Source organism: Ambystoma mexicanum, chromosome 13 (genome assembly GCF_040938575.1).
Source record: "Ambystoma mexicanum isolate Mex_15411 chromosome 13, UKY_AmexF1_1, whole genome shotgun sequence".
Classification (NCBI taxonomy): Eukaryota; Metazoa; Chordata; class Amphibia; order Caudata; family Ambystomatidae; genus Ambystoma; species Ambystoma mexicanum.
Window position 1 is genome coordinate 240,391,098 of NC_090938.1, and position 15,570 is coordinate 240,406,667.

A 15,570-nucleotide genomic window follows, 5' to 3' on the forward strand; every position below is an offset into this window, starting at 1 on the left:
GTGCCTAGGATAAGCAGCTCTGTTTTAGAGTTATTGAGGGCTAGCAAGTTCATGGCCATCCATGATTGAATAGATGAAAAACTTTTGTTGATCTTGTCAGAGTTCTCTGTGTAGGAATCAGAGAGCTTCCAGACAATCTGGGTATTGTCTGCGTCATTATCGAACAATATCCCCCGAGAGGAGAGTAGATTGCATTGTGGTTGGGAGTACATGTTGAAAAGCAGAGGGGATAGACATGAGCCCTAAGCAACTCTGCACAGCAAGGCAGTTCTACATGACTGAGCATTTCCTATAACAACATTTGCGGTTCGAGGGCCAAGAAAAGATTTGAACAAGGAAGCAGCAAAGGAGGTACAGTTGCAGACATTAATTAGTCTGTCTGCTAAGAGAAAGTGGTTGACTAAATCGAACGCATCAGACAGATCCAACAGTAAAAGAAGTGCAATGTTGCCCCCATCAATAATGTTTGCAATATTGGATTTTAAGTCCAAGAGCACCGTCTCTGTCCCATGAATAGGGCGAAAACCAGACTGTTGTGATGCCAGAATATCTTGTTGCTCAGTGAACTTGTGGTATTGATTGTCTGCAATTTTGTCCAGTATTTTGAACATGAAAGGAACGTTAGTGATAGGTCTGTAGTTAGCCACGACCCTGGGATCAAGATTTTCCTTTTTTAGCAAAGATGTAAACCAAGCCTCTTTGATGTTGTCGGGGACATGAGCTTCCTTAAAAGAGCGATTTATAAATGTGGTTATACATGGAAAAAGTATTTCGGAAAAATCTTTAAACATGGTTGCGGGGAAAATGTCCCCCTTGCAAGATGTAGGTTTTTGCTTACGTATAACCTCCATCATTTCCTCCTCCGATACCTCTCTGAAGGTGAATGATGGAGATTCACGAACAATGCTATGGGTAAGAGTAGGAGTTACATCAGTATTCTGTCATATTTCTACCTGGTCTGCGATTTGCTTTTGATGTTTTTTGGTTTTCTAAATAAATCCATTGTGGATGTCCTGACACCAATCATTGTCGGCCGTCATGGAGGATTTAATTGTAGTCCCTTTTAACTCCTGTACAATGCTGAACAAATCTTTAGGATGGGATTTTGCTAACTCTATTCTGACATTCAGTTTAGACTCTTTTGCTTTAAAAACCGTGAGCTTAAAAAGTTCTACAGCAGGTTTATAGGCTGCGTGATTGGCATCTGAAGGGAGTTTTCATCAAGTACATTCGGCCTTACGTTTAGCTAATCTAGCACTCAACACCTCTGGCATGTGCCATGAGGTTAGACACATTAGACTTGTTGTGTTTCCTAGATTTAATGGGTGCAAGTGTATCCAGTGCTTGATTGGTGGCATTTCTAAAAAGATGGATGAACTTATTTAAAGGGATCTCACCCTTCAATGATGGGAGGAGTGGAGTAACTGTGGCCTAAAATGCCTCATGCCTAACCTTTCTAAAATTCCTAGTCAGGATATGAGGTTGAGAGTTAGAGATTATAGAGTGGGGGAAATAAACCTCAAAGGATAAAAAAGAGTGATCTGACGAGACACAGTCAAAAACCTGAATGGATGATAACTTAAAATGTTTTGCTAGGACCCAGTCAAAGGTGTTACCACCTTTATGGGTGGGAAGATCAACATGCTGGGTGAAACCCACAGACTGAAGTGCCTGTAGTAACAATACTGCATCTAGATCCTGGGGATCATTAGCCCATAAGTTGAGATCACCCAGTACAAGAAAAGGCGATATAAAAGCAACGAGTTGTTCCTCAAAATCTGGCACCATTTTGGGAGGTCTATATAATAGCAGTGTGCTAAAAGTGCTGACGGAGTCCATACTCACTTTTAGAAGCACAGCCTCACAGTGATCTAGGTGTGGTGTGTCTGATATGTAGAAATTACGATCTTTTTTCAAAATGAGGGCCAATGGAGAGTGTTTGGGTCTGAGTGTGTGGTGCGGGTGAAGATTGAGAGGATACATTCCGCTTTCTGTGTTGCTGTGTACTGTTGCATGGCACCACACCTATTGTAGAAGGGTGTGCGCGCATGTATTGTGACTGCTGTCCTGCCACCGACACTGCTTGTGTTTCCATTCCCCGGTACAGGTGTGTTTTGTTTTTAATGGTTATTTGCAGAGTATGCGCCAGGTTGTGGCAGATCCTGTAGTTTTGGGGTGCCAGCTCCAGACGGAAGGAGTGTTGTTTGTGGGTCTGGTGCTACTGGACGAGTGGCTTTGCTTGTGTTGGTTAAAGCGTTTGTATGGGAAAGGATGTTGAAATATATTATCTTGTCTGTAGATGAGTAGGAAGCTGTGGGAGAAACTCGGCGGCAGCGAGAGTTTGACTAGAAGGGTTCACAGGAGGGAATGCATGTCTGGGTTTTCGACGAGTGAGACAGAGAAATTAGAGTTAAAGAGGACTGCCACTCCGCCTCCCCTGGAGGGCCTATTGTGGGTGATGAGCAAGTAGCCGGGGGGCAGCAAAGGCTTCATGTGCAACAATGGCAAAGTCTTCAGAGAACCAGGTTTCAGTGATAAAGACTAGGTCGGGCTTGTCAGAGGATAGGAGGTCAAAGATGCTGTGTCTGTTACTTTCTATGGAGCGGGCATTGAAAAGGATGCAGGTGACTTTGTGAGCAGACGTAGTCTTCGTAGAGGTCATCGAAGTGCTAATATGAGGCGCGTGGGTGATTGGTAGGGCAGTGGTAGAGGGTGGAACATTCAGGGTGGGTGAGACAGGTTGCGGAGGGGTACGCGAGGGGCAACGTGCCTGTGGATTTTGAGTGATGGGTGAGGGGTTAAGTCGATGGGGGCTGGGAAGAGTAGGCGGGTGGAGGTGGATATGTGAGAGGCGGGGGGATGGTCGAGGGGGCGTGGTGAGTGGATCAGTTGATGAATGGGGGTTTTGGAGACTAGGTTTTAGATTGAGTCTGCAGGGTGCTGGGGGTTCAGGAGTACAAGTTGAGAAGTCAAGAGAGAGGGGGCGGAAACTGGGTGAGGGGAGATGGGAGTGTGAGGTAGGTGAGGGAGAAAATGGGAGGTAGGGTTGAGGCAGAAGTGGTGAGGAGTAGAGGGTCGAGGGAGAGGACCAGTCACGTTTTCTGCTTTTCGTGGGTTTTGGTCCTAAAGGGCTGTGAGAGAGGGTGGGGAGGTCAGAGGGGGAGGGAGATGAAGCTACCATTCTAGCCAGGGTGAGACACACAGCTTTCAGAGAGGGGAAGGGATATAAAGGGGGAGGTATGTTGGCTGGGGTCGAGTAGGGGCTAAGGGGGAGGGAGAGGGCGGTAAGGGAGGATGGGCGAGAGGTTGGTGAGGTCCTAGGTGGGCTAAGGGGGAGGGACTGCAGGGCAAGGGAGGGGGTGAGGGAGAGAGGGGAGTTCCTTGGAGGGCGCAAGGATGGAGTGGAAGAAGGGATGGATTTGCGCTGTTTGGATTGCCAGGGAACCCCTGGCTTGGGAGTTCGATAAGGGGCGTGGCGTATGGGCAGGGGGTATCAGGGTGTTCTCAATAAATGTCAGATGGAGGGTGGAAGTCGATGTATTAGGGTGGGAAGGGGGATGGGGAATTAGCGCTTGAGGAAGGAGGTGTTTGGCACGCCAGAGTGCACCTCTGATTTTACAGTTGAATGTGGGGTGATGGTAGGAGAGTGGGCGGGCGGCGTCAGGGTGTATTGATGTACGAGGGGAAGGGTCGTGGGTTGTGATCAAGGGGGGAATAAAGAGGGGCTTGTTAAGGAGGGTGCAAGAGCGCGTGCTATGCGCCACAAGAGGCGAGCGATGTGGGGGGGAGGTTTGGGATCGGGAAGGGTTGGAGAGAGGGGTTCTTGTGAGCTGTGGTCTCCATCCCTGGGGTCAGGGCGGTACCTGGAGATTGATGAACTAATGGTAGTAGATATGGAGGCTCTAGATGTAAACTAGTGACTAGGTTCCGGGCACCAGGACAGTGGGAGAGGGTCAAAGGGTACAGATCTCAGTGGGCACCCTTTAGATGCGAAACAGTGAAACAAGAGCACATTTTCTGGGTGTGAGGTACCAATAGATCATTGATGGAATTTGAGACCACATTACATTTTCTCCTATGTTCCAGGTATACTTTATTGAGAAGAAGGTGACTTGCCCCTCTCTTTTTTAATTATCAGGTGGTTAACAAGAAGGATGCTTTTTGCTTATGTAAATTGACATCTAACAAGGGAGTGGTATTCAAAGTGCCCAGCTATTTTTCAAGGGCTTAGCGTATAAGACACACATGTTTTGACTGACCGCTGTGTATATCTTTAATACCCTAAGTTCTTAAAGTTTATAAAATATACACTTTTATCATAACAATTTTATTTTATTCTTTTATCTTTTGTTGGTTTCCTAAATAATGGGCTAGCAGAGGAAACTACCTTTTTACTTTCAATTAATCGATTTGTACTGTTGCTATTAATATATATGAATCAGTATGAGTTTTAATTATGAACTGCATAATAACTATGGAAGCATATTTATTTTCTTTTTATTGTATATGCTTTTATGACAACAGCAAAAATAAAGCTGATTATGATGATGATGGGCAAGATATATTCATGGGTTAGTATGCGTGTTAGTTTAGGTTAGTAAGGCGGCAGGACAAGCATTGTTTGTAAGCTTAAACCTGTCCCATTACAGTGTCTTTGGCACACTATCTAAATCTTTGATTGTGCTATTCTGACAAAAGCCTGAACTGGCTCCCAAGAAAACAGGTCAATTTCCAAATGCCAAATATATCTAAAATGGTCTATCTTTGTGCCCCAATTAGACCCTGCTTCACTCACTGCCCAAATCATAACAGCGGTGTCATAGTTCAAGAAGAGTTGTATGATCGTTCTTTATATTTTTATATTTGTTTTTTGTATGTTTGTGTTTGCCTACCTGCTTTCCTGCTTCTTTGGATATTTGATGGGTTGATATTTTGTGTTAGAATAATGAGTTGTAATGGCTCCTGTCAACAGGCAACTAGGCATCTGGTTGCAATGGGGAGTAGGAGAGACAATCCGAAGGAACACTCTACCAGCTGCAGCCCTCTCCTAACACAATCCCAAGTCAGTTGTCCAACCACGCAGAGAATGGCAAGGCCTCCAAAGTGAACTTGCACAGGAAGGCCAGACTTCTGAGCTCACAATCAGCTGAGGTCACAGAAGAGAAGACATGAGGTCACAGTGGCAGGAGGTGGGGGTTCTGCCCTCTTATCAGACCTACTCAGAGCAGTTGCTAATATCCTCAGTGGACAGACCCAGGTTACAGGGCTAGGCTGATGCAGGAACTTTGACAAACATAGAAAAACGGAGAGACCAGCATTAAGGACTAACACCAAGGTAAGCAGAGACCTGCTGAGCCACCCATCTCCAATCATAGGGGATAGGTGAGATAGGGAAATGGGGAGAGGGAAAGCTGAGAAGTGAGTAAAGAGAGAGTAAAGTGAGACATCAAGCAGGATACCCTAACATGTCAGAACCATCAACCAGGTAATAAAGAGGCATTATCTGAAGAGTCAAATAACCAATCCCAGGAAAGGGTTAGATGGGAGATATGCCTCCACTGAAGGGGATGCCACAGCTGTTAGGATATCCCCTCTTCACCCCAACAGGACATGCTACTCGCTGCCGCAATAGACTTGTGAGATATGATCACAGAGCACCCAGGTGAGGTGTAGTAGAGTTGAGAGCCACTCCCAGAGCCAACAATGTAAGAGGGTCTGGTACAAATACAAGACAATCTTACAAAACCAACAATGGGGACTATAGAGTTGTTAGAAAAAACAATTGAACCATCCACGGTTGAGGGCAGGGAGTTTGTGAGGGCCATGCTTCAGACAGAAAACACCCTAATACTAAACTGAAATTAAGGGTGTACACTGGAGTGATGAGCCTCCCCCACTCCCCAAAGCAGCAAACCCTGGGAGAAGGCAGACTAGAGTTTTAAGATCACTTCGCTCAATTGCACTTTCGCTGGCAGGATTAAACCTCAGGAGCAAGCACACTTTCCACAGAAACAAAAACTTAGAAAACACAACAGAGAGACACTATCCTCTCTCCATAAACACAAGGAAGACCTCAGGGATAAACACATTAAAGAGAGGATCCCCCTCGAGTTGAACCCATAGCTGTGGTACTGTTTTGAAGTAGGAGACACCAAATGAACTTTCAATTGGTGAGAAGAGGTAATAAGTATTTCAGCCCAGGCGATAAGTTAGCCATGATAAGTACTTGCAGGTAGTGAATAGGACTTGAGACAGGAAGATTTGAGAGAAACACTCAGGTGGGGTCTGCAGCTCATTTACTCAGTAATTTGCATCTCCACAAACTTGGCTTCCATCCATAGCATCAACAATGTCGGCTGAGCTGGAGCAAGCCTTCCGTAAATTTGCCGTCCACGGCGACACTAAGGCAACTGGAAACGAAATGACTGGAAAGAACTTCTCAAAACTCTGCAAGGACACAGGAGTCCTGAATGGGAAGGATGTCACCAGCACAGACGTGGACATTGTGTTCACTAAAGTGAAGTAAGTGTACAGGGCTGGGAAAGTTAAGGGGAGGGTGCATGGGAGCCACGTCAGATTCAGACATGTTATTTGTCACACAGTTAGTCTGTTACATTGCTACATCCCATTAACACAGCACAGTGATAAGTGGGCTGATTTTCTACCGTGGAGTTCCTGTAGCAGCTCGGAACCATAACCTCATGCCCAAACAATATTCGCAAGCCTTCAGGTAGCAGGTGTCCAGTACATACAAGCATGAGAGTGGGCGGCTTTTACCATCCCAAGGCTCCACTTTAGCCGGCTCTCCATGGCCCATCTCAAGTCTCATCCCCTTCTGCAAATGGAGGTATATATTGGCCAATACAGAGTGGTGGTCATTGACAATTGCCATGTGACTGATGGGTACGAAAGACTAACAATGCAGGAGTAACTTATTTACTTGTAGGCATTTAACCTCATTGTTCCTAATTACATAGGTCTTTACCATACACACATACTTAAAGTTAATTACATTTCTTTCTACATGATATAGGAATGAATTCATCTTTTAAAACGTGCTTAATACCGGAGCCCAGTCTCTAAGGATGGGACTGGGATTCGAACCTGTGTTGCTCTGCGTTGTCTTGCTTCCAGGACAAACACATCGCCCCTGAGCTATCCTCCCGGCACATATATATAAAATTTATAAACGAAAATACATCTCATTTTATTCATATGGGTATGATCTCGGGTCTTCCTCTGCCCAATTTCTCCATACCAGCTATCTATATGTGACAAGGCACCACAGAAAATCATTATCTGTCATGGTACCTGAGCTCTGGAACCCAAGCTCAAATACAAAATGCACTCGGCCTAAAACTGTGTTCAGAAAGGCCTAAAAACGAGGCTAACCCTGCCGGCCGTCCACAATACCTGCCCACTCCATTGCCACCTCATCCTTATATTCCATTCACACCACCTAGCGGCCACTGCTTCTCCAGCCTGAGCCTAATCCTTCTCCCTCAGTTGATCAATGGGTGCTGTCGACTTATACTGTGATGCTGTTTGTACCAAAGGCAGTGCTATTGCGTCTAGCTGAGGCGCCTGCTCCCAAATCCTACTGCTATCTCTGCCTCCATATCATACATCCTTTCATAATGTTGTTGCACTTCATAACACATGCTTTGTCATAGGATCTGATATCTCCCTCGAAATGCTCAGCTTTGCCCTAATATTCCACTTAATGCCACAGGCCATAAGGCGAAGGCTGAAACATCTCATACTATTACTATAGGTCAGCGGTCTTCAACTTGCGACTCTCCTGATTTTTTGGACTAAGATTCCCTTGACAACCCTTCATTGACTATGCTGGGTAGGCATGGTGGGAGTTGCAGTCTAGAACATCTTGCGAGCCAAAGTTTGCAGACGCCTACTTTAGGTTATCTCCTTGTAAATGTACCATTCTTCCAGTCCCTGCACATCACAAGGACTACTTCACTGCATCGTCCTTAGGGATATTCTAACATCTCTTAAATGGGCATTCTCAGCTCATTATCTCACTGCTCCATGTTCTCATGTTGTGGCATGTCCCTGCAAATGCACCTCTCATCCTGTTATCTCTTACTCGTAATGTAATTTTGGGGCTTGCTATCACACTTAATGGTGTAAAAGTGCTTATGGGCACATTACAATGGTGACCTCGGGAGGATAGCTCAGGGGCAATGTGCTTGCCTTGGAAGCAAGACGACACGGAGCAACACAGGTTCGATCCTCGGTCCGCGCTTGGAAACCTCTGGGTATTAAGCACCTTATAAATGACCTATCATATCATAATCTGGGAATGCTCCCATCATCCGCTGATACTGCTGGGTCTCTCGTATTCTTATGGTCTGGCTATGAGGCTGTGCTGCTACCCTGCCGATCCATGTACATGTTTCTGTGATGCTGTTGTTTCCCCGCTCCCATTCATCCTATGATGGACTGTATCCATCTGCAGGATTGCAGGTCTTCCAGTCTGTAGTCAATTGGACAGGCCTCACTAACTATTGGCCACTCAATACTCATGAAGGCCAACCACGGCACTAATCATCCTCCCAGGGGGCTACATTACAATTCGGCCAGACAGGCACCCACCACTAGTAGCGTACATACCCACCCACTCACCACACCGCAACCTGCAGCATTACTTGCTAAGGAGTGAACTTCCATGCGGTTGCTCTATTATGCGTTGTCAATATCTAATGCTATGTCAATGCCCATGTTATCAATGCATACAGCTGTTGAATGTATACCCATATGCAATGTATGTATGTATGCCCTATCATCTTCTATGCAACATTGGTCCACTGTCCACCGGAAGCAGCTCGGAACACTGCACATCTAGAAAGACCATAGAACTAACAGGCCATACGAATGTCAGATGAATGCTGTGCAAATGGCACAACATGGTAACGGTTATGGAGTACCTTAAAACAGGTTTAAAACATATCTCTAAGGCTTACATTTCCAAAAAATATGTCCATAGCTGTTTTCATCTGCCAAAGAAAGAGAAACAATCTTGGTCCATTGACAATATTTCAACCAAGTAGCCATCGGTATACAGTGAAATTAACGAATAGAAAATAACGAATAACTTTTTCAATGAAACATAAATAACGAAAAACGACCGTAAATGAAAGGTAAGTATATATGGGGGTGGGGTAAATGGCTAAAACGGGTAGTGGGGTGGTTGAGGTGAGGTAAGAATCATAGGGAAAAAGGGGCTTGGATGGGGGCCCCACAATTAGTTTTTTAAAAACCGGTATTTTTTCCATATTTACTTTTGTTAAACATGTTTTCGTTATGGAACTGTAGCCATTACTCTCCTAGCAGGCATCTGCCAAATTCTTGCCTTAAGGAACTCAAAACTTCGGTACATGGAGGCAGGGAAGCTGAAATATTGCAATAGACTTGTTTAGATGTTTGCAATCGCAAAGGCCTCGAGAACATGGCGTCGGTAAGTCCTTTATTCATAGCAGCCCCTACACAGTGCTCTCTGCCCTGCGCAGTGCTCTCTCCGTCCACTCCCCACACCCCGTCCGACCGTTTTCCTGCACGCCCTTCCCGCATCATTCCAACTCCCCAACTTTCCACACATCCCCTTCCCATAACAACACAGACGATTCCACCCCACAGAACTTAAAACGCTTAAGAGATATTGGTTATGAAAAGCACAACACAACCTCCCAGAACATACGCTGAGCAAATCCTAACCGACCACATAATCATCCAATTTTTAGGGAGTCCTCTGATTCCTTGCGCTCACACAGATTTAACCATCGGTCAGCCTCCACCCTTTGATTCCCCATACTCCTTAGTTAGGCCCTCCAGCCCTCACATCAACATCATCATCATGTGGTTCACCTCCTGCACTCAGTACAATGTCCTTTTGTGACCATACTTCTCCCTCCAGTACTACCATGTTTCCCCTCACGGCCGCAATCTTTTTGGGCACAGATAACTTCTCACCATGACAACTCACTCTCAACCTGGGATTCTGCACTAAAACAACATCTCCAACCTTAATAACATTTCTCCACTGTCCTGTGATGCACATCATACTCCTTGTTGCACTTCTGCACATCACCACCCTACACATGACTTCACACAGAACTACGTTCACAGTCCTGGCCAGTCCCAGCCACGTAGGGCAAAAACTGGCCCCTGGATTTCTTCCCTTTAGAGACGCAAATGGTGACACCCCTGTCACTGAATGCGGAGTGGGAAGGTAACTGCATATCATATGTCTTACAAACTCCCACCAAGACTTACCAGCTTTCACTGCCAACTGCATGCCTCCCTTGATCACCCTATTCACCCTTTCCTCCAGCTATTCAATTGCGGGTGATACAAGGCCATTCTGAGGTATCTAATGGAATACTTTCTGAGAAACTCCTGCATCTTGGCCGAGGTGAACTGAATCCCATTGTCAGTGGCCACCTGCTGTGGAAACCCTTCCCCGAGCAACACCTCCTCCAAGAAACCAATCATCTCTTCAGTGGTTGCCTCTTTAACTGCCTTCCCCTCCACCCACTTTGTATGGTAGTCAACCATAACGAAAACAAACACGGCACTCCAACCTAACCCTTGGATCGGCCCCATAACATCCACAGCAAACTTGCTCCAAGGATGATCAGGAACCAGTACAGGCCACAGGGGAACATCTCTGTACCTCTTGCTCTTGTCTGACAACGAACATTCTGGACACTCTTTAATTTTGCGATCCATCATAACATCCATGCACGGCCACCAGACCTTCTTTTAGTGAGGCTATAGCCCAAATGACCCTCATGAGCAAGGCCCATAATGTTCTCCCTCAGACCACTAGCCGGAATCTACTTTTCTCTCTCCTTAGCCTCTCACCTATAATACACAATTCATCCTTCACTTCATATCATGCATCTATCTCCCTTCCAAGGGTTCTCCTTTTGGGCCAACCACGGATCGCCCATTCTTTCAAGCACTATAAAATGTCATCATCCCTCTCAACATCTACCCACACTTCCTCATCAATGGCGGGCAATTCTACGCTAGCCATCACCATTTCCTTGCCTGTATCGTCTTCCATCCCCTCAACATCACTAACAGGTGACATCACCAGTCGCCTTGAAAGGCTGTCAGCAGCAGCATTCTTTTCACAAGGCAAGTACCTCACCCTAAAATGGCATCCTTGTAAACCCAGCACCCACCTGGAGATGGACGGGGATGCGTGCATAGCCACTCCCTTTGAGGAGAACAGGCGCACCAATCAGATTTCCCAGTAAGCTCTTCTCCCCACAACAAGAATTTGAAATACACAATGGGCCAAAACACAGCCAATGCCTTCCTTTCTATCGCCAAATACTTGTATTCTGCATCCTTGAAAGGGTTCGAAGCAAACGCCACCACATTCTTTCTATCTACCCCCAACTGCGTCAGAGTAGCTCCCAACCCCAAACTACTGGCATCAACAGTCACAATTGTCATTTTCCTCCTTCACGAAATGGCCCAGTGTATAAGCTTTTGCAATGCCCCCCTTAATGTTCCGGAATGCTTTATCACACACATCATCTCAAAGGAATTGTGCTCCTTTCTTCAGCAATGCTCTCAACGGCGTTGATTTTGGTGGCAAAGGCTTGTACTAATTTAGGAAAATATTCTGCTAGTCCTAAGAAAGAACACACTTGCTCCTTGTTCTTTGGTGTGGGAACCATGGTGATGGCAGATACCAGACTCTTTCCATATCCAGTCAAAAGGTTGCCTTGTAAAAGCCGTATTTACAAAAAGCCACTGGAAAACAGGTCGTGGTGCGACATGGTAAAAGTGTCTCCATTATACTGAAGAATAGGAGCAGGGGTTGCAGGGGTGTCCCCTGCTCACCTTGAATGGTATAATGGTCCAGGGGTTATGGAGGTGTCCCATGCTTCCATTACATGGATCGCGGCGGCCACACAAAAGCCTTTTTCTGGTGGCTTTTTGTAAAGACGGCTTTTTAAACGGGGACATTTTCGCATGGAACCACTCTCCCTCTTGGTCTGACGCCTGCCTCGGAAGTTTGTGGCAGAGGTAGTCCACTTCAGTCAACTTCAATTTGCACTTCTCCCACTGTACTGTTAGGCCATTACTTTAAAAAATATATATATTTATTGGCATTCATTTCAAAACAATAACAACCCTTCCTGCCCTCCCTCCTATCTCCCCCCCCCCCCCCCCGGGGACCACAGGATAACTGAGAGAAATAAAGTCAAACTGAACCACTGAACCTTTACCCCATGCCTATAAGTCCAAAACCTGTATATTCTGCAGGCATCATTGCTGCACATAGTCACTTTAAAAAAAGGATAGCTCTTCTCCATAGTCTTTCTGGAATTTCTCTTGAGTCGCCTTGTATTTTATATGTAATCCATTCCATAGCTAAGGTGTCCCATATTTCACAGAGCCCGCAGATCAGCGCTGGTGTGTCCTTTTGCTTCCAATTCTTTGGAATAACCTGCCAAGCCGATATAAGTAAAGTTATCATAGCTTTCCTCCGTGGTTTCGGGATTGCTTGATGCTCCGGGTCGACCAGGCCACATCAATTCTCGTCTAACGCGAGGGAGTGGATTTCTGGGACCATTTCCTGAAAGTGCCCAGCGACCTCTTTCCAGAAATCCTTAATCTTGGTACATTCCCACCAGATATGTCTCCAGTCCCCGAGCCCCCTGCAACCCCTCCAGCAGTCCCCATATGCAGATTTGAACATTTTATGGAGTTTGCTTGGGGTATAGTGCCATTGAAGCATCATTTTATACCATGCCTCTCGGGTTTGCAATGACCTGGTCATTTTTGGGATGTTCCTCCAGAGCCCCTCCCAAAACTCATCTGAGACCGCTACTCCCAACGTGCCTTCACAGGCTGTCTGATATGGCCACTTCTTTTTATATGAGCACTCTAGGAGAATTGTATATATATATATATATATTCATATCTGATACCAGGTGTTTGTCCCCCGTATACGTTGTGACAAAAGACTCAAATTTGGTTAATGTCCTGGTTGCTGCCTGCCGAACCTCCCTCTGACACAACCAATGCCTTAACTGAATATATTCATACCCTTCTTTTTTTAAAAGCCCTACTGCATCTTACAGTCTTCAGAGGTCACTATTTCTCCTTCCCACACCATCATGTCTCGAATTTTCACATCCCCACTTTCCTTCCACCGACCAAACATACCTTTTCCCATACCAAGGGAGAAGTTGGGATTGTTGAACATAGGAGTAAATGGGGAGGGGATGGTTGACAAATGTCCCCTTTTGATCCACCTATCCCATATATCACACGTGACCCGGAGTACCCTACTTTGCCTTGCACTCGGGGGCCTGTCTGTCCCCTGTAGCCACAATAGACCAGCTAAAGGGCACCCCGCCACCGCTCTGTCCATCCCAGCCCATATTTTATCCTTGCTATCGGAGAATCATTCACACACTACTCTCAATTGAGTGGCTTCGTAGTAGCAAAATAAGTTAGGCAGACCCAGACCACCACTCTGTCTTGGAGTCATCAAAAGATCCAAGGCTACCCTCAGGCTTTTACCATGCCAGATAAATCTGGAGATTATTGTATTCATTGTATGAAAGAATGCCTTTGGGCCCCTGATGGGGAGGGATTGAAACATATATGAAAGCCTAGGGAGGGTCACCATTTTTACCGTGTTTATACGTCCTAGCCTCGATATTCGCAGCAGAGACCATTTGGTAAGGTCTGCTTGCATCTTTTTGATTACATCTGGGTAATTTGCCTTGTCAAGCTGAAAGTCTGCTGGCTAATTTGATCCCTAGGTATCTTATGCTACCTCCTGCGGGGTGAAAGGGTGTGAAACTTTGAGGGGGGGGAAATCGTCTTCTTGGAGAGGCCTATCTCTAGCATTTCCGACTTTTCTATTTTTATTTTTAGTCCCGACAACCCTTCTTGCTTCCTCCATATTCCGACCAGAATTGGTATGCAGGAGGCCGGTTCTGTTAGCATTAGCAGCGTTTCATCCGTGTACGCGGCTGTTTTGTGCATCCCCCCTCCGAATGGGACCCCTTTGGTTTCTTGGTTTTGTCTGATTGCGGCCAGCAAGGGTTAAAGATAAATGGCATATAAGTAGGGGGACAGATGACAGCTCTGTCTGGTTCCTCGTTCTACTCTCACGGTATCAGCGATATGTGCGTTAACTACCAGCCTGATTGAGGGGTTTCTTTAGTTTGCCTTTACCATTTGTATGTAATCTGGGCCAAAGCCCATCCGCTCCATCACCTGGAACAGATAGGGCCACTCCACCCTGTCAAAAGCTTTTTCAGCATCGAGGGAAATTAGAGTGGCCGGGAGTAGATTTATTTCTAGCTTCTCTAGTGAGTGAATAACCCTTCTTGTATTATCCCACGTTTGTCTCCCAGAGGTAAATCCTGATTGATCCTGCCCAATGACCTTGGTAGTACTCCCTTAACTCTTTCTCTTAGAATTCCCACGTACATTTTAACATCCGCGTTTAGTAATGCAATGGGTCTGTATGATCCGCAGTTTGTGGGATTTTTGTTTGGTTTTTCAAACAGCACCACCTTTGCTTCGGTCATCGTGCAGGTCACCCCCTCCCCTTTTTGAAATGAGTTGTGTATAGTTTGTTAAGGAAATACTTTAATTAGTTGCAATACATTTTGTAGAAAGTCCTGAGTAGCCATTGGGGCCGGGTGCTTTATTATGAGGGATGCTTTTTATCATTCTCTCCACCCTGTCCTCAGTGATTTCCCTATCTAAGTTTCCCCTGCTTTCCCCGTTATCTAGGTAAGCTCCACTCCGTCCAAGAAAGCCTTTATCCTAGGCTAATTCGGGTGATCTGATGAGTATAGCTGCTCATAGTATGCTACGAAGGACTGTATTATCCCATCCAAATCTGTGGTTATGGACCTGCCTGGTTGCTTGAGTCTTCCTATGTGGCGCTGCCCCTCTCTGTTGTTCTAGCAGCCTTCTGAGCATCTTATCTGCCTTATTGGCCCTGATGTAATGATGCTGCTTAAGATTTAAAAGGGCGCTCTCGGCTCTGGTGGATCTGAGCATGCTAAGTTGTCTTTGGGCTTCTTTCACTTTGTTGACATTCTCCCTGTTCCTAACTTCTGCTAATTTTTTCTGAGCCTTCCCCAAGTCTGCCTCTAGGTCTTTTTCTAATTTGTCTTTCTCTTTCCGTTTTACTGCTTTAAGGGAGATTAGCTCCTCCCTCAACACAGCTTTGAAGGCATCCCATACGGTGCCCAGAGGAATCCTCTGTGAATCATTCAGTGCAAAGTAGTCAGTAATTTGATCCTTCAAAGCTTCACCTAGTACATCGTCCCTGAGCAGTTCACAAGGCATTCTCCTGGACCATAGTGGGCTATTCGGTTTGAGTCCCCTAAAATGGATCTTTATGGGTGCATGGTCAGATAGGGCAATCGGGTCTACCTTACAATCTAATAGTGCCCCTAATATTCCAGGGGTACCCCATGCATAATCTATTCTGGAGAATGATCCGTGGACGTGGGAGTAGCAAGTGTATCCCGATTCCCATCCCGTTTTTTCGCA

General features: G+C 45.8%; 1 protein-coding gene across 1 annotated transcript in view; it reads left to right on the forward strand.

Annotated features, from left to right (window-relative positions):
* The first annotated feature begins 5,207 nt into the window (after positions 1-5,207).
* TPPP2 (tubulin polymerization promoting protein family member 2) overlaps positions 5,208-15,570 on the forward strand; it is a 55,049-nt gene continuing 44,686 nt past the window's right edge. Inside the window, exons 1-2 of the mRNA XM_069632621.1 lie at positions 5,208-5,335; positions 6,342-6,522. Of these exons, the coding sequence (XP_069488722.1) occupies positions 6,350-6,522 (173 nt within the window). The 5' untranslated portion in view covers positions 5,208-5,335; positions 6,342-6,349. The remainder of the gene's footprint in view (positions 5,336-6,341; positions 6,523-15,570) is intronic.